The sequence below is a fragment of the Rhipicephalus microplus genome, chromosome 8 (genome assembly GCF_043290135.1).
Source record: "Rhipicephalus microplus isolate Deutch F79 chromosome 8, USDA_Rmic, whole genome shotgun sequence".
Lineage (NCBI taxonomy): Eukaryota > Metazoa > Arthropoda > Arachnida > Ixodida > Ixodidae > Rhipicephalus > Rhipicephalus microplus.
Window position 1 is genome coordinate 78,170,771 of NC_134707.1, and position 22,515 is coordinate 78,193,285.

The 22,515-nt window shown below is 46.2% G+C and overlaps 1 protein-coding gene across 3 annotated transcripts in view; it reads right to left on the reverse strand.

Annotated features, from left to right (window-relative positions):
- The window catches only part of LOC119163850 (uncharacterized), a 111,554-nt gene that overhangs the window by 37,152 nt on the left and 51,887 nt on the right, over positions 1-22,515 (reverse strand). For all 3 annotated transcript variants that reach the window (XM_037415917.2, XM_075872179.1, XM_075872180.1), the window contains exons 15-21: positions 21,966-22,427; positions 18,662-18,817; positions 13,618-13,871; positions 9,856-9,977; positions 8,698-8,796; positions 5,748-5,870; positions 3,700-3,895 (exon numbers count right to left, since the gene is read on the reverse strand). In XM_037415917.2, the coding sequence (XP_037271814.2) occupies positions 3,700-3,895; positions 5,748-5,870; positions 8,698-8,796; positions 9,856-9,977; positions 13,618-13,871; positions 18,662-18,817; positions 21,966-22,427 (1,412 nt within the window). The remainder of the gene's footprint in view (positions 1-3,699; positions 3,896-5,747; positions 5,871-8,697; positions 8,797-9,855; positions 9,978-13,617; positions 13,872-18,661; positions 18,818-21,965; positions 22,428-22,515) is intronic.

Here is a 22,515-nt window from a genome sequence, read left to right on the forward strand (position 1 = left end):
ACTTGCTGTAGGGGTGATGCTATTTTTATCCATTCGAAGGCATTTTATGAGCAAGAAAACGGACAAACACTTATGGTCACAATATCATAATAAATTTCTCTCACTAAAATCTCCAATGATAATTTTTCAAGTGATGCTAGAGAAATAGAAATAGCATCACCCCCTAAATCATGTCAAGACGAATAAAATGATACCAACTTTGTCGCATTCACTCAAGTTTAACATAGTAAGGCCGAGTGCAATGTACAAAAACATCGAACTGAGAAAAACGTGTTTGAAGTTTATAGCAACTTTAACTTTTGCTAAAGTGAAGCTACAGCGATATTAATGACATCATTCTGTAGCTCTATATTATAGGATGAATGGCCATGCTAAATTTCACTGTACCCACCCAGAATACTGCTCGCAGCTTGTTCTAGAACAATAAAATAGTCATTGACTCAGCATGAGAATTATTATCTTTTTACTTTGTGGTCGTTCCAGTGCCTTGCAAGTGAAAGGAACACAAAAAAATCATGTTATAATGTTGTCCTTCAATAGACAATAGATTTATACAATGTTTAGGTCTAAAACCAAGAATATTTATTTTTGCAAAAATTCTTACTATTTGCCATCATGACTGTTTACAGCAGACCAGGGCTGTAAGCAGAGTCCCCCGCTGGCTTGTGACGCTTTGAAAGTCTTTCCTTTATTGAACTGATGTCGAGATGCTCTCTTCGCGATTTTTGCCGCCTGCCCTTGTCCTTCTCAAGGCTGCGACGCACCAAGTTATTGCCAGCGCTGTAGCCCTGCTTCTCGGCAATTTCCATGTTGCTCTTGGTTGCGCCTTGGTTGAAGCGGCTGATGGCTTCGGCAACTGCCCTTTCAATGCTCCGCAAGGATGCATGCTGAGTTTTGGGGGCCTGCTGCCAAATCATAGCGTGCAGGCTCTCACTTGGGTTCTGGGTGATCCCATCGCTGCACCTTTCCAAGAGGGCATTGTTGCTCAGCCGCCTAAACACAGGCTCCAATGCCTCAGTTACGAAATCAGGCAGGCTGTCCTTGTGTGGTGGCGGCTTCTCATCTTTCGCAAGAGCTCTTGAAGTTCGCACCAGGATTCAGGGCCTTCAGGGCAAAGGTCATGCTTTGGTGCCTCGTCAGTTGAAGACATGTGATTCAAAGTTGCTAGAACAGCCTTCTGCATATTTGGAACATCGTTCCTGTGGCTTCTCAATGTGTAGCCATAGTAATGAGGTGATCTTCTTTATCTTTTGTTGCGTAAGCCTGCCCTTTCCACCAAGTGAGCCACCTTGAGCTTTTTTTTTTTCTCTACAAGGGTACGTAAGGCAGCTCCCATACGCTTGTGTACATGATTTATGCAGTCCTTTTTGGCCACCTTTATGAAGCCATTGACCTCTTTTTCTGTGAGTGCATGGAATGTCCTGCTGTCATTGTCCGACAGCATTGCCGTATAACGAAGCTTGTGCTTTTCAAGTGACCGCTCAAACAAGCATAGTGCTGCCTCCACTTCCATCTTTTTGGCCAGCATTACAATCAACATTCTTCTGGCACAGAGGGGCATGCTGAGCCAGGCAGATTGTCCTGCTCCTCCTTTCTTGGGTCCTGTGGTGCAAGCCAGGCAAAAGTTTGATAGCACGATATGGTCTATCATGAGGCCACTATACATCTCAACAATGCAGCCAACACATACATGCGAGCTATGTCCACGCAAAATGCCAGGTGCCGTCATAAATCACGTCGACGTTTCCGGGCGCGTTGCCGAACTCCGCATAGAGCTCCTTGACGCGAGCAACGCTCGCCGCTTCGCATTCGGCAGCAGACGCACAGCAGGCTTCTTTCATTATATTCATGTGGCTTTGGTAACTCTTGTGGTGAAGCCGTCGTTGCGAAATATTCATCCCGGTGAAGAAGTCCGACAGAGCCGTTGCCCCCTTGCTGATACTGTTGATGGCCTTCATGGCACGCATATTAACTTCAAACGGCCTTATTTTGGCGTCGGTCTCGCCGGCTATACGTGGGGACGAAAAACGCTCTTCGTGAAAGTCACAACTGCTGCACGTGACTATGAGCTTCGAACACAGCCCGTACTCTTTCTTGGCCTTTGAAATAGTGACGCTTCTTTCACCGCATTCTGGGCACGCGACAAGTCCAAATAACGAGCGTATCACCGCCAGATCAACAATAACAAATTCTGTCCCGTTTTCTTTGCCACCATCCTCCAGATCAATATCTAGTAACTCGAACTTACGTTTCGTCGCGCACTGCGATGCGAGTGATGCCTTCAAGCCTGCTGCATTTCTCGTGCACTCAGCAAACTCTTCCGCCGAATAAAACGCCACGTCAATGCGGTCTAGGATGCTGCTGGAAGTGCAAGATGACGATACAACGACGACACAATCCGATGAGGTGCTGCTGCAAGGCACAGGAGAGTGCACCGCTTCGGACACAAGCGGCCGCGGCTGCGCGCCGTAGTCGGAATGCGCCGCTTCGGCGGCATCGGGCGAAATCGGCTGCACGTTGTCGGCTGCTTTCTTTTGGCGGGCGTTCCACGGGCGCCTCTGTTTTTTACCGTACGCTTGGCGCATCTTCTTCTTTCGACGAGTGTTTCCAATCATGCCAGCAAAAGATGAGAAGTCGGTGCGTCGGTCGCGTAGCACAAGCAGGCATGTGCGGGAAGCAGACGAACAACGTGTGCGAACGGGAACCGGCGGCCGCGAACAATATACAAAAAAAAAAGTACAGGCAACTTTGGTTGCATCAGCCAATGGGAAGCGAGGAACAGGGTGCTCGCCTGGTGCGTGTGCGCTCCGGCCAATCAGCGGCCCTGAAGGGGGCTCCGGAAAAGGGGCGAGGGCAGCCGTTCTGTTTAAGCGACGCCATTTTGAAGGGTGGCAAAATGCGCACAAAGGAATCAGCTTCAAAACAAGCCCAAGATGGCGACGATCGGCCGACTGCCTCGCCGGTGGCGCGCGCGGGAAGTTTGAACAAATTTGATTTGCCATGGGTTGTTTTGTGGGTCCCGTGGCGACTTCATAATCAATTTTAATCCATTTACTGATCGAATTCAGCGTTCACAATGTAAGGACACGTGCTTATAGGTCTAAAAATTTTAAATATCGCATTTTCTCAAAATCGCCTTTTTGGCCATTTTTCACCATTCTAAAACCCGCATCCCCCCTTAATACAGAAAATAGAATTCTCATGCAAGTGCTAGTGTCTATGAGAGCTGCAATGCACGACGCTGCCGCCAGCGTGGGGACGATGGGTTGTACACAAACTTATCTAATCTTTGTAGTTTCGACCACGTTTGGGTTTGCATAGCTTGGAGCTGCTTTGTCACGTGAAAAGAAAATCAGCAAATGTTCAGCAGTTGCACTTAGCCACCTTGAACTGTTTAGGCCCACCAATTTAAATCGGGTCACGAAGTTCACAGTGAACCGTGCTTACGTTCCAAACAAAATTAAAACGCAACAATAAACGAAGCCGCAAGTGGGTTTGAAGCCCGCAAGCGTGAAGACTGGGCAAATGTTTGTCCTACCCGTCATTCCTATGATGGCTGAATATTCGCAGTGTCAAAGACCCCTCTGGTTAATTTTAAAAAACTCTTTGCCACAAGATTGATATCACAGTACAACAGCTCGAACATACCAACCAACTTGACTTTCCTTACTATGTGCCCCTTACTAGCATCGTAGTTACCTGTTGTGCTTGCCGTATAGGTGTCGATAGGCCAGTCGCAACCAGAGCTCGACGTTGTGGGGCTGCTCGATGACGAGTTGTTCCAAAGCAGCCGTGCCGAGATGCGATGAGTCGAAGTACCGGAAATCCTGCTCCAAGTCAAGAAGTTCAGGGTCGTCGGCCTCCGTGATCTGCTGCTGCAGCAGGCACTTCCAATCTGCGCCAGAGTGTACCAAGTCTAAGAGAGCACTTCGCACGAATGGAACAAGTCGCGCCTTGCATAACGCATCTAGTGCGCCTCACCTACACAAACGGTGCAATGCACCAAAGTGCATTCAGTCGACGCGGCACGCGGGGTAGAGTGAAACACGCGAGGTCGCATCAAGTGGCACACTACGACAGGAGAACCTTGGCACACACGACTAACAATCAAAGTATCAAAATCGCAACTATCACCTAGAATGCTAGATTTAGGATGTGCTGCTTTCTGCTAGGCCGTGCCACTCAAAACCAGGCTTGTGTTTACCACATTCATTTTGGCATGCTCAAAAACACAAGCACTGCACGTCACTATTTCGACCGTTCGGCTGTCGGTTAATTACTCAACTCGGTTTCCGTCACAACTGGTACATGTAAACATTAGCTTGCTGCACTGTGAAAGAGGTGAAGAGCAAGACTGTTTCCGCCCCAAGCTCTTTCATTACTTGCTAAAGTTGAGGCTGGGGCAACCTGGTTAACGGATGCACAAAAGTCAGCGTAGCCTGCGGCGGTGGTGTAGTGGTCACGGCGCTCGGCTGCCATCTCGAAGGCCGCGCTTTGGACCCTGGCCGCAGCAATCACATTTCGATGCTGGCAAAATAGTGTAGGCTCATGTACTGTGCGATGCCGGATGGTTGAAAATTATGGAGCTCTCCACTATGACGTCCCTCACAATCACATCATGGTTTTCGGACTTAAAACCCAAGATATTATCAAGAGTCAGCACAAGCATATCGAACTTCTTTTGGAGGAACGAATAAAGCCATATGCACACGGCAGACCAAACCGTGATTGTGTAACATTTGACTGCATGTCAACTGTTCCCGCAACGTTCCTTTGATTTCCGAAAATCAGTTCATGAAACGATGGAGACCTAAATAACAGTTTACACCTTACACTAGAAATACTACAATCTTCCCTAGGCTTCCGCATTTTCCATTGACATGTGAACGCTCACAAAGCAATCTGGATCATGTTACACGTTACGTGAATGATTCTTCCACGATCAAGTCCATTGTACGAACACAGGTGAAAGTGCCAGATGCAAACGCCGCCACGCAAGTGTCAAATGTAATGCACTAAGAGAAACACAACATTTGTACATTAACCGAAATGCTGCTTAGGTTTGACAACCACTTTATTTCGTGCTATTTGACCTGGCACATTGAGAATTTTGCTATGGGTAACTACAACGTGATAACAAGAAATGAGACCAACATTCTGGTTTCCAGGTTCTTAGCAACCCATTTTGCACAAACAAAGCAAGCAGCGTGGAGCAGAAATCGCATCGTAGAACGACAACTGCACGAAAATGAACTAAATTAGCCACTCGAACAACACGTGAAGTAAGCATGCGAGTGCCACAGTATGCGTGCAAAGAATAAACTGAACAAAGGCAACACATACGTTACAAAATACCTGGCAAACTGAGCTGGTTGGTGCACTCAAGAGCCTAATACAACTAACAAGGGTAAAAAAAAAAAGTGCCACAAGTTGCGCGCAGCACTATATTTTGCATGGCCTGTACAACATTTGTTGTCCTGCTTGGTGTGTGGAACACCTCAGACTTCCGGCGAATCACTGCCAACTAGGCACCAAAGGAAAAGACGACCTTGAAGGGACAGTTACCAACCAATCTCATTCTAATTCCGATATCTTCGTGGCCCATTCATGTGCCCTAAAGAAGTACAATGGCACCTGAAACATCAAATACCACTGAGAATGCCCAAAAATTTATCTTAGCCAAATTGTCCAACAGTGCACATATCTAACCACGATCACCAACAATGAAAAAAAAAAAAGACATTTACCTTTTTGGGTGGTTAACTGAGCTGGCTTGTCCGCAGCGCCCAGTGACTTCAGTGCTACGGACGGTTCTGGCGAAGGCTGGAAGACACAACCTCGTCTCTGGAGGGCCGTGTAATGCGGCGCAACTGAAAGACATTAGAAAAAAAAAGAAAAGAAAAAAAAAATGTTTTTCAAGTCATCAGTAGCAATTACTACACAGTAACAAATACAGGCACATAAAACATAAAACATAAGCAATGCATAGTACCAATAATCAATTCAACTGCCAACTTCCCAAGTACTTTAGGGCACAAAGATTAAAGCTACGCCTGTGCAAATGTTTGAGCACTTCAAATATTCAAACAAATACACTCAAACGTAATTATAACAAAGTTGCATCTTACAAGAGAATAAGTTCATTACAGTAGACTCCTTTTAAGTGAAACCTGAGGAGACCAGGAAAATGTGTTTCCTTTATTAAGAGGAGTTTCATTTATTGAGAGGTAAACAGGGGTACAATAATCAAGTATGAAACCAAACATATTAGAAGCAGTTATTCCATTTAAGCAGCAATTTCATTTAAGAGAGTATCAGCAATTTCATTTAAGAGAGTATTGTTTAATAGGAGTCTACTGTATATCCAAAAATTCGTTAAAAAGGTGTATTCCTAACACAGTATCTATTCCAATTTTTCATTTACTACATTATAATTGATATTTCATTATATTTGTGTTCATTATACCAAGGTTTTAGTGTATTAACATATAATTTACTTCAATTCGAATTTATATTACAGAAAACATCAAAGTATTCAAAATGAACGAATAAGGGTCCATTAGACCGCATGCAACCGCATGTAAATGTGGCTTCACTGCAGTGGAAGAGTGCAATACCCTGAGTACACCTTTTTAGAAAAAAAAAATTTAAATGCACTGCCACAAAGCCCTACTTCAATGTTAAATGAAAATATTACAGTCACATAAATTCTTCCTTATGGTCAAGAGAGACGCCGTAGGCCACAAGAGATGCTGTAGTGGAGGGCTTCGGAGATTTCGATCACCTGGTGTTCTTTAATGTGCACCTAAATCTGAGCACATGGGCCTACAGCATTTTCACCTCCACCAAAAATGCGGCCGCCGCAGCCAGGATTCGATCCCCCGACCTGCGGCTGGTCAACAGTAGAGTACCTCAGCTGGTAGACCACCGCGGCGGGGCACACTCAAAGTGAAAGAAATCGTCCAACCTATAAAACATGTTATCGATTTTCTTTTAAAGTTGTGAGTTATTATCGTGTTTTCTTTTTTAGTCCTACTTATTGTTGCTTTTCATCCAGAAATTGTATAGTACAGTCAAGCCCGCTTATAACGAACCCGAAGGTTGGAGTCGACGATGCGCTGCCACAAATGGCCGCCGCAGTTCAGAAGCTTCAGGCTCGGCGTCGGGCCCGACGTCGACGAAGTCGGCCTCGCGAAAATAGTTTCGCGCGCATGTAGTCGTCATAGCTACCCACGAAATATTCACCATCTCCATAGCTGAATACCGGGACGCCAGAAACGGCAAGTTGGATGCCAAGTGGTCAACAGCTATAAGCAAGAGCTTCGCAACGCGGCACCTAACGCGCGGATTACGCTCAAGCCAAGCGGTCACACTTCCGACGTTTTGTTGAGCGGCAGGTAAAAGTGTGCTAGTCCTCACGTCGGCCATCATGACCACACACGCACAGCAAGAGCGAGCAAGACGCGCACACGCGACACACATGCCAAAACGCGTGGAACAGCTCTGGGCCCGTTTCCAGTCAGAAACGAAACTATTTTGAGCCAGGGTGGCGGTCGTCGGGGAGCGGTGTAGACAGACAAAGGGGTTGTGATCAAGAGAGGAGAGCAGACTTGCGAGAGAAGGGCAAGGAGTTGCGATAAAGAGAGGGGAGGATGCGGCGGGAGGGCGACCTTGAAAACCAAAACACATGGGAAGGAGGCAGGTTGGGTAGCTTGCTTGAAAGGTCCACGAAACTCGCACGTAGAAAACATAGAAATGGCCGCCTGAATCGGTACGCGCGGCGGTGTTCGAAGAATTGGCGGCCGTGGTCAGAAAATCGTTTTGTTGCGCCGGCGGGTTTGCGTGGCCTCACGAACTTTGATATTTCGCGATTCGTTCCGCGCAAATTAAAAGCCGTTTTCGCGTTTCCGCACTCACGTGGACGGCTCCAGAGCCGAGTGCGAAGTGAGCGAGAACAAGTCCTAAACACAAAAAGAATCGCAAATTATCAGAGTCGGTGGGGCAGCGTACGCGCGTGCACTAGACACAGACTATTGCATACAGGCAGTGGTCGACGATGTTGGCAAATGGTCTGGTCACTCCAGGCTGGCGACGTCAACGACAGTACCAGCGATCAAAAACGGGGTAGATGGCCGACCAGTCTTCGAAAGATCGGTGGCAGTGGGAAAACACGGGTTTCGTCTGGCGATGCGGGGTGCTCAGAGTAGTGGGGGGACAAAGGATGGAGGGGTGCTGCGTAACAAAAGCGGTCGGGGAGAGCGGTAACTAGAGGGGCGCGGAGGTAGGGTCGGTGTTTAACAATAAAAATGTATAGGCACCTCGCCGATGCCTGATCGGTGGTCGAAATTGATTTCCTGGGAAGTCGGCAGACCGCTGACTCCGTTCGCTGTAACCAATCAGCGGCACTCGGAGACGTTCGTTGTAAGTGCAATTTTGTGCCATTGAACCAATGTATATTTTCACGGTCACGCGGATATTGTTCGTTTTAAGTGAAAGTTCGTTTTAGGTGGGGTTGTTATATGTGGGCTCGACTGTATATCAGAATGCCAATGTTCATGACAATTGCAGTAACCATTTTTTGTCTTATTAAGAAGCCCCTCCGACAGTTGTTACTTCAAGACCCCCCGATTGTGCGCTTGTCCACAAACCACACTATGCATCGCACAATGAATATCGAGCGACAAGTGAAAGACCCACCTTTGTTGAGACTTCGGTTCACCTCGGTGACAATGAGTAAGCACAGGGCTTGGGTGTCCAGGCCCTTGTGTTTCCGCTTCATGTTGGCCACGTAGATCTCTGCGTGCAGCACATTGCAAGCATCAGTTCGTCACATTTCTTTTTTTTTTCTCTTACGGTGCAATATTAAAAACTTCCCAGGTAGCACCAACATCGCCTGTTGTTGTGTTGAGCAACGGCAGACAAAAAGGGGACGGCCTGAAGATTTTCCATACATTGATTGCGTGGCCCTACCAAATGTAGTAATAGCAATACCAGTCATAATAATGCCTGAAATCTTACATGCCAAAACCACAATAAGATTGGAAGGCGCACCGCAGCGGAAGGCTCTGGAAGTCATGATCATCTGGTGCCCTTCAACGAGCACTAACACCACAGAGTGAGAGACTAGCCTTTTGCCTTCACTGAAACGAGACCGCCGGGACCAAAATCAAAACCATGACCTTTGGGTCGCCAGCGAACTGCACCGCCATGGCAGACTAACAAATGCAGGGTTAACTCGCAGTGGAATGCGTTTTTCATGGTGGTCAAGCGCTACTAAGAACAAAAACTTTCGAAGAAGAAAAGAGAAAGCACCTTGTCCCGCATTCTTTTAAAGTCTCCATTCACAGTAGCGCCCCATGGCTCTACACGCGTACAAACGCGACAAACTTAGTCATTCCGAATGACTGTTTCGCATCGCATCCAAGATGTGCGTGTCTCTCGCAATTGCGCATAACTAACAGTGGAAATCGTTTGCGCTCGAATGACATTCATCGACTTTTACGAGCGCTATCACCGATGTTCTGGGATTTTCTTCCTTTGAGGCATCAGAATAGCATCTCGTGAAATTACTACTGCTTAATGCTATACACCCAAACCTCATTATAACCAAGTTGCATCTTACACAAAAATAAGTTTGTTATATCTGAAGATTCGTTATAAAGGCTTATTCTTATCACTATATCTATAGCGAGACTCTTTCACTTTATTATAACTGATATTTTGGTGTATCCAGGTTCACTGTATCGAGGTTTGAGTGTAGTGCTCTAATTTAATTAAACAGTCTGACTAATTAGAATGCAGCTAACTTAAATACTCAAACTAATTAAGATGCAGCAAGAGCATGAGGATACCCACCGGCCTTCTGTTTCCACTGCTGAGGAGAGTCAGATGGCAAGATACCCAGAAGTGTTGGCGAGTACAGAGCCAAGTCCGCAAGGACTTCATCGGCAGTGCACATGTAGTCTTTCTTATGCTGCCTGTAAAAGCAAAGCGCAGTAGGTGAGGCACAGCCACACATCTCGGTCTACACGACCGGCAGAAGTGGCAGTCCACAGCATTTATTCTCCACAAAAAACTACAATCGCTGGGTCTCTGCAACATTTTCTACCATCACTGCCTAATAGGGTGCAATGCATGGTTTTCTACACTTCCATAGGCTGACAGACTGTCAAGTATGTTTGCTACTTAGCCCTAAATTATTGTTTCAAATCTTGCGTACTGTACAGCACTCTTGGATAGAAATGGGACCATTCAAGGATGAGTAACGAACATACTTTTGTTTTCACCATCAGTTTGGCCCATATTGACACAATTTCGCCTTGCACACCTAGACCAGAGCTATTTTTCGACATTATTTTTAGAGACCAGATTCATCAATGGTTATCTCGAGGAATTGCATGTACTTGTCATTATACTGAAAAAAAGTGTCTTATTTGAATTCATGAGTACTGCATACGTGCCAAGTTCGAAGATTTTGAATCCACGAGTATTTCACAGAAGAAGCGGGGATTGCGCTGATTTATCTGCCCCCCCCCCCCCCTTCCACCAAAATAGAAAAAAAGAACATCGCGAGAAACAAGAGGGGGGGAGGGGGGTCCCAACGACCGCTCCCCGCAACTGTAAACATCATCATTGTGGTCTTACAATGGCTGGGGGTGGCTGAACACACGAGGGTAGGCTTTCCCAACTAAGGCGCGAGTCTCAAAGGGCAACAGTCGATGTCCAATTTCTCGGACGCCCGAAATTCCGTACTTACCTGATTTCCCGGACTCATCTGTGGCACCCTCAAGTTCCCCAAACAGTCAATGTGTTACAAAGTCCAAAATTCCAGATGTTGATAGTTTTCGACATTTGACTTTGCGAACTCTTCATCACTAAGTGCAGAATCAAAGTCACTATCATTGTCGCCATATTGGTTATTTTCGGATTCTTGAACCCACTGCGCTGTGGCCACCGCGACTGCCGTACCCTATGAAACCGAAAATGTCGCAATCCAGCGCGCGCCAATTCGTCGCCAGCCGTCGCTTAGGCCGCTGTCGTGTTTTACTGTCGGTGCTGTGCTCCGATAGTAAAAAAAGAGCTCCGCTGTTGACCTATGGTCTGCCGTCGGCATGCTTGCAGACTTGTGAAAGGTGGGTCCGCAACAGACCCTCTGACACTGTTCTTGCCCCTCGAGCTTCATACTGGATGCCGAAGCCTAGAGTGGACAGCGTGTGTGATGAACATCCACTCGCGGACTTGCTTTCGACGATCTGCACGCTGACGGAGTTTTGATTTCAGCCGGCATAACCTTTGAGGGCTTCACCGCGCTAACGAAGACCTCAAGTTGTGTGCGGAATTGACCGACAAAATAATCATTCATCGAATTACAGTGGATTCCGCTAACTCTGACACCGAGATCGAAGAGGCAGCGCCTACACTGCCAACAAGCTCAGAGTTGACGCGAGCACTGACACTTATTGGTGTACAGTGACAGCATGAAGCTATCATCGGGGGCAAGTGAAATGTGGTGCAAACTAAAATAAACGACTTTTTATTTATCCTAAGTGCTTACAAATGTGGTAGCCCCAGCTACACTGGACTTTTTTCTTTTCTTTCGTGCTTTCGGCTCTTCTTAAAGCCACCTAAGCAACACATTTGCTGAATTGCAATGAGAACACTGTACTCCTGCTGCGACCCTCTCCATCAGCAAAAAATTAATATTAAAATGTGTATTTTCGCTTGCATTCGTTTTTCCGGAGTGCCCGATTTTCTGGACATTTTCTAGGTCCCTAGAGGGTCCGGGAAATCGGACGTCAACTGAAATTTTGCGCCATTAAAACAACTAGCGAAAATTTACTTCTGTTGAAACAACTCGTGTCTGTCTCCCTGGAGACACGTGAACAAACAGGACGACGCAGCTAGCTGCCGTGAAAGCGCGGGTCAGAGCTTTGCCAAGCTACCAGATTCTTCGGATAGGAACCTCAAAAAATGCTTCTAGCCTTTTTTACGTCTTTATTGCCTTTAATAAAACGTTGCGTTAATTGCCTGCTCTCGGAGCACGTAAATCCTTATCACGTTGCAGCGACTGCAGTTTTGTGTGCGGCAGCTGCGACAGATGGTAGTTGTGTTTTCAATCCTTGTGTACCGACAACAATAGCGTGGCTCTGAAAATTAAAAAATTGCCTGCAATGTCGTTTCGATGCTAATGATGAACCCCTCATTGAATGGCCTCAAACAACCTCAAATTTTCAGACATCCCGACAGAGTTGGTAGTCGCCGACCGATTTTTCGGACTCCAAAAATTCGGACTTGTTGGATATTTTGGACTTCAAAAGTGTACCGTAAGGGTTCCCATAGAGCTAATGCATTTTTTCGACCGATTTTTCAGACAAATTCACCCCCTAAAGTTGGATTTTCCGGACTAAACCGCTTGTTTGGAGCCGCGCCACGAACCTGTATGGACGCTGCCATGTTGGATTTTCTGCCGGCTTGACTAAGCTTAGTGGCTTAATTTTAAAATAGCTTTCCTGCCTCCAAGATTGGAAAACAAACGTCATATTTCAAGTTTCAGAGGCCGCGTCTGCTTTAGAAAACACGGCACGGGACCATTTTCTCGTCTTGGGTCAGCCGCAGTGGTCAGCACTGTCGTCATCGCACCGTACAAGGAGGAGGCGAAGCTGCGCAGTAGTGGAGTGAATGTGCCTGCCACAATGACATTAGGGAGTTTTAGAATAGCGCATTGCGAGTCCTTGTGGTGAGGTCGCTGCCACTGCGCATGTGTGTTAACGCCAGTCGCCGTTCGCGGCCCGTGAGGCCTGCGAAGTGTTGTGTGTAGCAACGCCTTGTGTAGCTTCCATGTATTTGAGTTTGCGGTCAGGGCGAACGTCCCTACACCTTTCCCTAGAGGGAGCAAATGCTATTCCATAACTCATAATGCGTTTTCTATACCCGCAATGCCCGCAGCACCTGCAAACGCTATTCTAAAGCTCCCTATTTAAAGACTTCGCTCATGCGGACGATGACAATTTTGTGCGCGGAGCCCACAGATGAAGAAATTTTTCGCCAGGTTGTGCAGCAGCCGGAGAGCGGTTCGGATGGTGACGACGATGATCGCCCGCAGCTGTCGGCAGCGGAGATCGCCTCCGGGGTGACGCTTTTGTCAAGTATTTACGGAGAGAACCAAATTGCTTCCAAGCGTAGTATGAGGCAAGGCAGAATCATGGACTTTTTTAAGCATGCCTGATGCAATAAAGTTCTGACAAAAACAAATTTTTCGGACTGTTCAATTTTTCGGACTTTTTTGCAGTCCTCGCCAGGTCTGAAAAATTGGCCGGCAACTGAATAATATTAACAGCTAGGGTTTCGTGTCCCAAACCCCGATATGACTATGAGATACTGTAGTGGATTGGCTCAGGAAAATTTAGACCATCCGGTGCTCTTTAACGTGCACTGACATCGCACAGTACATGGGCATTTAGCATTTCATCTCCATCAAAAATGAGACCACAGGGGCCAGGATCCAACCTGCGACCCTCAGGTCAGCAGTTGGGCACAATAACCACTGCACCACCGAGACGGACAAATCAACAAGGTCGACAGCACTTCGCGGAACAGCAACGAAGCATGTGCGCCTACCCTCCGCATCGTTCGTCGTAGCACTCTCCGTTGAGTTCGTAGCGGCACAGGTGGGTTCGGCTGTGCATCTTGTGCGCGTAGGAAGTACTGTCGAGCGAGCAACCCGGCTGCTTCAGGTAGTTTGGGTTGAGCCGGTAGCCGCGGAAGCACAGGAGTGGGCTCGCGTAAGGCACAGCAATGTCCACGGGGTGTTGTGCTGACGCGAAAGACATGGCGGTGTCTTTCGGTGGCCGAAGTAGGCACAGTTCCAACTTCTGCACGAGAACACGCGGGAAAAAACAAGAACAAATAAAAAATACGTTGAGAGCTTGTAAGGCATGACTGGCTCACTACACTCAAAATTCAATATAACGAAATATTCGTTATAGCAAAGTAAATTAAAAACAGTCTTGCAGTAAATATAGTGTTAAGAATGTACCTTCATAAAAAATTTTCGGTTACAACAAACTTGTTTTCATGTAAGAAGCAACTTTGTTACAATGAGTGCATATGAAACCTATTTTATTAGGCACGAAGAGCTAAATAGTTTGTTAAATCCGCACTATCGTGACAATTACTGCAAATTATTATAGCCAATAGTTACTCAGAACAGGTTGAACAAAAAAAATGCCAGGCTGTTGTGAGATAACTAAATTGGATAGGATATTACATATCGACAGGGATAAGGATGACAAAGCTACTGATTTTTCAGACATGCTTGAAAATTCAGAAAAATTTCACAGAGCCACCACAAGCCACACGGAGCCTTCGTCGAACATTTTGGATGCCGTAACTTTTCCAGGTTTAATATATCACTCGAACTGCATGTCCGAGAGTGCATTAACAGACCCCACTGTAATTCCTGCGTTGTAGTGGATCTCAAAAGTCAGCTTTGCCGTGGTGGCACACTGCTATGCGGTGTTACGACCGGCCCTAGGGAACCAAGCAAGTAGAGTTTGGGGGAGAACCGGTTCTTGACCGACGAGGTCGTCCACCCCCACCTCCCCATTCAGGCTCCTCCTCTCACCGGGAGAACTCCGGACTCTGCTGTGCGTTCGTGACCATGTTTGGTAACATTTTAGGGCGCCGTGACCATATATGGACTCCGTGTTAGGTTGTGCCACTCCATGTGTTGTGAGAGGTGTTTCCCCCTCCCTCGTGGCCGAGGTGCCGGGGACACCGTATTGGCTGACGATGCGGACAAGGCGCCCAGTGTCAACAACGTGGCGCTATAAAATGCCGAAGACGTTTTGTATCACACTCACTCTTCTCTCTTTGGGTCAGTTGACCACTTCTCCACATGTAAATAAATCTCTGTTGTTCGTTCGGGCGCTTCTTCTCGCTGAATTGTTGGACGATGGATCCTGCGACGGGGCCAGCTACCGAAAACGAGACTGGCAGGACCCGGAGTCCCAACAGCGGTGACGCATACCGCAAATACAAACAGGCGCTTGGGGACATTGGGGTTGTCAACAGGGCTGCAGCAGCTTCAATTTTTCGTTTTCCTTTTCAAGGATTTCCTGCTCCATTACGTTCCGGCACGGACAGCCGAGATTCATTGTCATTACTGATAATGTGCCATGTGGGCATTGCTGTAAGTGGTTCATTTCACCATAAAAACATACAGAAGTTGTCAGTGCGAGAACCTCTCATTGTTGTAACCGTTATATTGTTAAAATCGGTATCCCAAAAGGCCAACTTCGGGATTTCTTGACCATGTCAGGATAATGGTGCTTTTATGTTCCTTAGACACTCTTCTCATGCGTTCGATAGCTAAAATGCCCAAAAAATCAGGAAATAATTTTTAATTACTAAAAAAAAGCACAATACCGAAATCGAAACCCAACCGAATGCGCTTATATGTGTGACGTGAATATTTGCCTGATGCTGCCGGAACCTGCCTGGTTACACATCATGCCCGCCAGATGGCACTACTTGTTCACCCGCACGCCCACCAACATGGAAAAGAAAGCTCTGGCCAAACACACACAATCCAGAGCAGACAAGTAGACGCTGCAGTGGCACGTACGTTCGTCATTTCCGCCAGGCAAAACTCAACCTCTCACACACAATGTTGCCATTGCTTCTGGCAACCGAAGTGAGCATTTCGAGGCAAGCTGTAAAATTAATTTGAAAAGAATCTGTAAAACTCTCAAGCCTGCGATTTGGCATAAATGGCGCAAACGTGCAAATGAATGTACCCAGTGAATTTCATTGAGATTTACTGACCTCGAAAAATTGCCGGAGTTGGCCTTTAAGGGGGAACCCATATCCTTTGAAAACCGAAAAATCGTGAAAATGTCGATTTTTTGAAAACCACATATTCGGGTAGTATGTCTTATAAACTATCTTTTCTGAATATATCAATGTTTAATTCATCGCGGAAGTACGTCAAATAAACTATATAACATGCCGCGGCAGCCGGCGAGTGGCCAGCAAGCGCTGAAAATACCCCAACTTCGCGCGTTTGCAATTACCGAACCACGAGGCCCAGCGCCGCCATCTTGGTCTTGTTTTGCTCGTGAATTCTTGCTCTTTCTTTTTTTTTGCCACCCGCGGTAGCAGCAGCAGCATGGCTGGGCTGTAATCGCTCATGATTGGGGGGGCTCTCGAAGTTTTGAAATCTCCCGCGGCTCGGATGTGAAGCCGCAATCGGAGAAAGCGCGCGTCTCTCTCGAGAGTGGGTGATCACGCAGCTCCTATTGGCTGCTGCGCACAATGACGCATCTGTTCCCCCGGCTCGCCGTCTGCTCCCTTGTCGGCCTTGCAAGCGCTGGTGTTCTCTTGGTGTGCGTTGTTTTCCCGTTTGCCATCATTCCTCTAGGTTCTCACGCGTGCTCTTCAATCTTTTACCGCTTTTACGAGACGATCTTTCGCCGTGTTCACAGAACGCCGATTGGGAAGGGCAAAGTTTGGGACTCGACACGGGTTCTGTTTAACAAAGCTTCCAATGAAGCTCGAGCGCATGGTGGGGCTCGTTCATGCGTCAAACGCTTGGGAGACAGTTGCATCGATGCTGAGTAGCTTCTCGTTTGTCTCTTCAAGACGACGACTGCATTGATGCTATCGTGACATTGAGAATCGGTGCAACGCTCCATCGTCACAAGTGAGGCTGGTGTTGGTGTTTCGTGCTCAAGTGCACCTGGTACGTTGCGCTCGCTAACTGCAGGGATTACGGCCCCGAAAAGTGCGACTGTGTCGTCGACTGTGCATTTGTCAACACGTTTTAGAAGTGCGAGGAGTTAGCCGCGGAGGATAGCGAACTTGTTGCTGTGCAGCCAAAGCTCGGCGCTATGCCGGCAACCAACGGGGAGCGGAGAAAGACCCTTTCTGTGTGAAAAAGGCTCAAGAACAGCTGCAACACAAGCAGGAAAAGTGGAAAAGGAAAAAAGTCCTTAAGAACATTTCTAGCTACTTTTCAGGGTCATTTTAGACCAAAATATGTGTTCAAAGCTTTCAAAGTCCGTTTTCACAGAATGACTTTTTGGCCAGTGAGACTGTTTAGTCTGGTGATATCTCTGCAAGGGCTCATCTAATTTCTATAAGATTTGTTTTAATATGTACCCTAATAAATAGCCCACACACTGACAGAGCCATTTTTAAATTTATTGCATCTGTGATTTGTGGTATATAATTAAAACTTTGTTGATAAATGCTCAATGGCAAACACCAAACTAGTGCTCTGCTGAAAATTTTCAGCAAGGAAATTTAAAAAAAAAAAAAAACAAGGCTCTGTCCTAGTGTAAAGCACCCTTCCAGGAATTATCACAGTGAATTTCACAGTGCTAGCACATTTATTAAATTCACCAGAACCTGACTCGGAAACCTATGTGGACTATCCTGATAAATGGCTAAAACTTTAGAAGTGAACCTAAATTCATAAAATTTTGTGGCCATTTAAATGACTTGATCATTAGCCTACCCTAAAAATTTCATTATAATATCTCAACAAACAAAAAGTTACCCTTCCATGGAAGCCTCCCCACTTAAAGTGGTTTTGACTGCATCACATGTAAAGCCAATTATATAGTTTTTGAAGTGCATGAAAATTTAGACACTTTCTTTCCCTCCCCTGCCTTGAAGGGGGAGTGACACCAAAATTACCGATTGCGATTTCTTTTTTTAAGATCAAGTGAAATGCCAAGCATTTAGAATCCCCAAAAATGTGCTATAAAGAGTTAGTGCACCCTTTAAAATGTATTACTTGATGTCTCAAAATGCTAGTTTCCGTTTCCAGCCTACCCCTATGTCACGGCGCAATATGAACTTTTGCTCATGTGCTTTTTGCGTCTCTCATCATACGCTGGTTTTGGGACGTTAAACCTCGCATATCAGTTACTCATGTGCTTTTGGAAGACATTGCAACATTTCTTCAGGCACTTCACTCTGTTGCTCGGCTGGTGACGTGCAATTGAGAATTACATGTTTTGGTACGCAATGTCGCCACAACTAGCTGTGCTGGTACATAAAGATACCAGGTTTAGAGGCCAACTCTGGCGATTTTTCGACTGTGTTAGGATAATGGTGCTTTTATGTTCCTTAGGTACTCTTTTCACATGCCCGATAACATAAATGCTAAAAAAATCCTAAAATAATTTTTAATTACCCAAAAACCGCAATACCGAAACCTAAACCCAACCGAGTGTGCTTCTACGTGTGACGTTAAGATTTGCCTGACGCTGCCGGAACCTGCCTGATTGCACATAATGCCTGCCAGATGGCACTATCTGTCCACGCTGTCGGCGGCGATCGGCTAAAACTCTTATGCTGTTATGGTGAATATATGTCGAATCGTGTGTGGCTCACACCGCAACACCACTTGACACCTATCGCACGCCCACCAACATGGAAAAGGAAATCGCACGCTCAAACCCACACAATCCATAGCAGACAAGCAGACGATGCAGTGGCACATCAGTTCGTCACATCGACCAGGCAAAATGGACCAAACAAGTAGCACTATGCAGAAATAAACAAGATACAGAGAGCTATACGCATCGAAGTTACAATGCTGGACATACATTAATGGTTTTTCCTACCACAGAGGAAGCACTAGAAGACAAACCTTTAGGGCATCTTTCTGGGGCAAAGAGAACTCCGAGGATGAGAGTCTGACGTAAGGATGGGAAGTCTGCAGCTGCCGCTGGCAGTGTTCCAAGAACAAGGCCTCCATGGCAGTCCGGTATCGGCAAACTGCCGGCTCGTTGCTGTTGGCTTCGCTCTGCAAAGGCAAGGAAGTACAGCCGAGAAGGTCAAAAACATTCACAACAGCACAAGGCAGGCAGCCGCTATGCGACACGTGCATTATTTTTTTTTTGCTGCTGAATTATTTTCGGATACGATGAATTTAATTTCGTGTAAGATGGAAGTTTGTTATAATGAGGTTTGAAAAATCTACAATCAAACTTAGATGAAATAAATCTGGATGTAACAAAATATCTGTTCTAAAAAAGTAAATGAACAGCCTTGGAACAGATACAGAGTTAGAAATACGCATTTATAACAAATTTTCAGATATGACGAACTTAATTTCACGTAAGATGCAAGTTTGTTATAATAAGGTTTGACTGTATTCGTCACAGCAAGACAATTAAAACAAATAAATGAAAACCTATACGACTGTTAAAGAATTATACACTGAAATAAACGTCTGAGTAGTTTCGCAGATGCACAAAAAGATAAGTGCACGAAGTGGCATTATGTGGAAATACAAGTACAAATAAGTCACTCCAGTCAGCCTTGTCTAGCTGCACACGTTATTGAGATATTGCTCCTTCATCAACATATGAGTCTTCAACATATGACAGGCGGACATTTACTGACTTGCAGCAGAGAAACCGGCAGCAGTTGAATTCCAAAGGTTTGAAAGGAGCAGTTGGGTCTAAGAGGTTTCCGTTTTCAAGTCTCTTGCAGCTCCATTCTAAACAATAAAAGTTAGGTACACTCAAACCTCGATATAACAAACCGGGATATAACAAAATATCAGTTGTAATGAACTTCTTTTCCTGTAACATGGAACCTTGTTATAATGAGGTTTGAATGAACTGGTACCTTTAAGGGGGGACATGGCTTTCTCATTAATTTTATGAACCAAATGTGACAAAAGTTGGCATGCTTATTTAGTTTGTTCTTCTGATTCTAAAAATGTAGTGATTTTTTCTGTAGCTTCATTAGTTAATTAAATAATCAAGATAACAATTTCTATTCTTCTTACCACAATGTAAAAATAACCACCCATCAAAAATTTATAAATGACATAGGGATTGACATTAGAAAGCATAAGACATACAACGTAGAAAGCACTTTTTTGATTGGGGCATTATTTCTTACTTTACAGTACACTAAACTTCACAGCTCTGAATGTGGCCATTGTGTGGTCACACAAAAGATTAGTTTAAAAAACCTGCATCAAGATAAATCAAAATCTGCTTCCTATGTTGTGTGCTCCAAGCATATAGCTTTATGCTGCAAAAAAAAAAAATTCTGCTATCTGTAATAGTTTCCGATATATTGCAGTAATTTTCATGCAGGGTGTGCATAATTGCCATTTTGAGAAAATGAAGAAAACATAATATTCGAACATGTTTAACTGCAAAAATGTATGTACTTAGAATTACATGGCCATTGACATATAAATGAATGCTAGAAAGCCTAAGGAGTGCAACGCTGCAAGCTGATCGAAAATTGAACGAGTACTTCTCGAATTACAGCACAGGTCATTGCATTGCATTATAGCACAGTTCATTGCATGTAACTAAATACAGAAATTTTTATATTAAAATAAAAAAATGAAGCAGCCCATTAAAAATAGGCTTCCAGCATTGTTTTTTGTGCACATTTAGCTACATTGCGCAAAAACAATTACAGCTCTAGCTGTCCTTGGTCCACTTCTACCGAAAAAGCAAAAGAAAGTGGTCAAAATCTGTGCTTCAAGAATAATGCTGTGAAAACTTTATTTTGCCGTTCCGAGGGGAAAAAATATCATGGCACACATACTTTTAGTCGGTTAATATGCACTGGGAATTAACAGGACTGATTGTTTGCACGAGCGTGTAGTTTCTTCTAGTCCTGTAGCAAGTTGTCGCCATGTGCTCGTCTGCTGCGAGGCCGCTTATCAGTTCGGTAACTGTAGTGACGGCGACGTGCGACAAATGTGCGTGCGTCATCCGGGATACGACGAATAGCATGGCGATGTTTTCCGGCTTGTCCAGACTGAGTTACCCGTGAATGTCGCGAACCAAAGTTGCTCCCTCGCTCATCAATTTCGAGGCTACGCGAGTGCCGAGGTGCTAGTTTCCTTTTCACGTAAGACTGCCGCATTTTCAAGCGGAGATCGCGACAACGTTGCGAACACGTCGTTAAAAGCAGTCTACTAGTTGCCAGTAGCCTCTATTGCGGGGGCGGCGAGCATTTTCGCCGCGAACGGATTGACTTCCTGTTGTTCGTCGACGCGCGGCGTACTCCACTCTGACGACCCGTCGCGCAGTTCAAGGTCCTTTCGTCAGGCGGGGGGAACCGCGGCATCGGCGCGTTTAGCGATAAGACTGCGCTTCCGTTCCGGCACAACAAAGATTGATATCCCTTCTGGCTTCACTGCTGCTTTTTACTTGGCGTTTTCTAACTGATGAGGCTGCAAAACACAGCCGTTCTCAGTAACGTTGTCGGCAACCAACGGGCTCGTACGTGAGTTAGGCCTACATCGGTGACTCGGCGACTGCCGTTGACCGCATTGAGTTCGTTATCCTCGTTGTCCTGAGCCATAGCGGGGCTCCTTGTGAAGTTCACAGCGAATGAACGACCGCCACACCCGCTTCAGAAATTACTATAGCGCGGAACTTCTTTACTGCCGCAGGCAGCCAGCAGCACCATGACGAAATGGCGCATGTCCGTGCGAGTCAGGATGGTGAAGCAGACGCCAAAAGCGCCCCTTGGCCAACCGGATGCCTAGGTTTTGTGACGTGCCCTAAGCAGCCTATTGAATCGCGCGCTAGTGCTTCTCGATGACGCGTTTTTGCTAAAAAACTAATAAGCAAGGCGAGCCAGCGGTGGCGGGAAACTGAAGATGAAGAGCGACCCTTCCAAACGAGATCAAGATGAACACGATAGCTCGTGTGTAATGGCGACAGTTCGGCCCGGAAAAAGCGCAATTTTAGCGTCAGTTTGCGCTCACATTCATCTCATAGGGTTGTTATAAATTATTTTGTGCCAGAAACAATGACGCGAGAAGCTAGAAACTTCCCAGATAGGTGCAAAAATAAGTACAGTTTCCGAAACTGTCGGCTTCAAAAAGTCGATTTTTTTGCGATTTTTGGCCTTCTAAGACCCGTGTCCCCCCTCAAAGAAAGTGGTGCAGGAGCGCTATGACTTACATTGTTGCCCACAGTGATTGTGACAGTAACAGTTGGTACAGCTGCAACTGTTGCTTCTGCATCAACAGTAGCAGCTCGGTCTTGGCCACTTGTCTTTGCCGAGGTCGCCAGTGCAGCCTTCGTGGCGGCCTTCGAGACCACGACGGTCCTTGACGGCGCTGCTCTGGACGGCGATGACAGAGGTGACTCCGGCCTCGGTGAGGAGGCAGCGGGCGTTACCACTGTCTTTGATGGAGCCTCGGAAGTCCCGGGCTGCGCGGTCATCGTGGCAGCCGCTGGTGGAGCCGTCGTCGAGGAAGACTTTGCAAGCGATTTCTGCTTCAGCTCCTGCAGACGCAGCCGCATTTCAAGCTCGAGCTTCTGCAGGCGAATCTTCTCGGCGAGAATGGCCGCGACGGTCCGCTTGGGCGCTGCCGTTCTGTTTTCTGAGTCGGGGCCTGTAATACGGGTTCTCTTAGGCGCCTGAAAGTTGAAAGCAATCGAGAAGACGGTCATGTGTGAGGACATAGAAACCATTATGAGTTGCACAACTAAAGCAGACACACAAGAA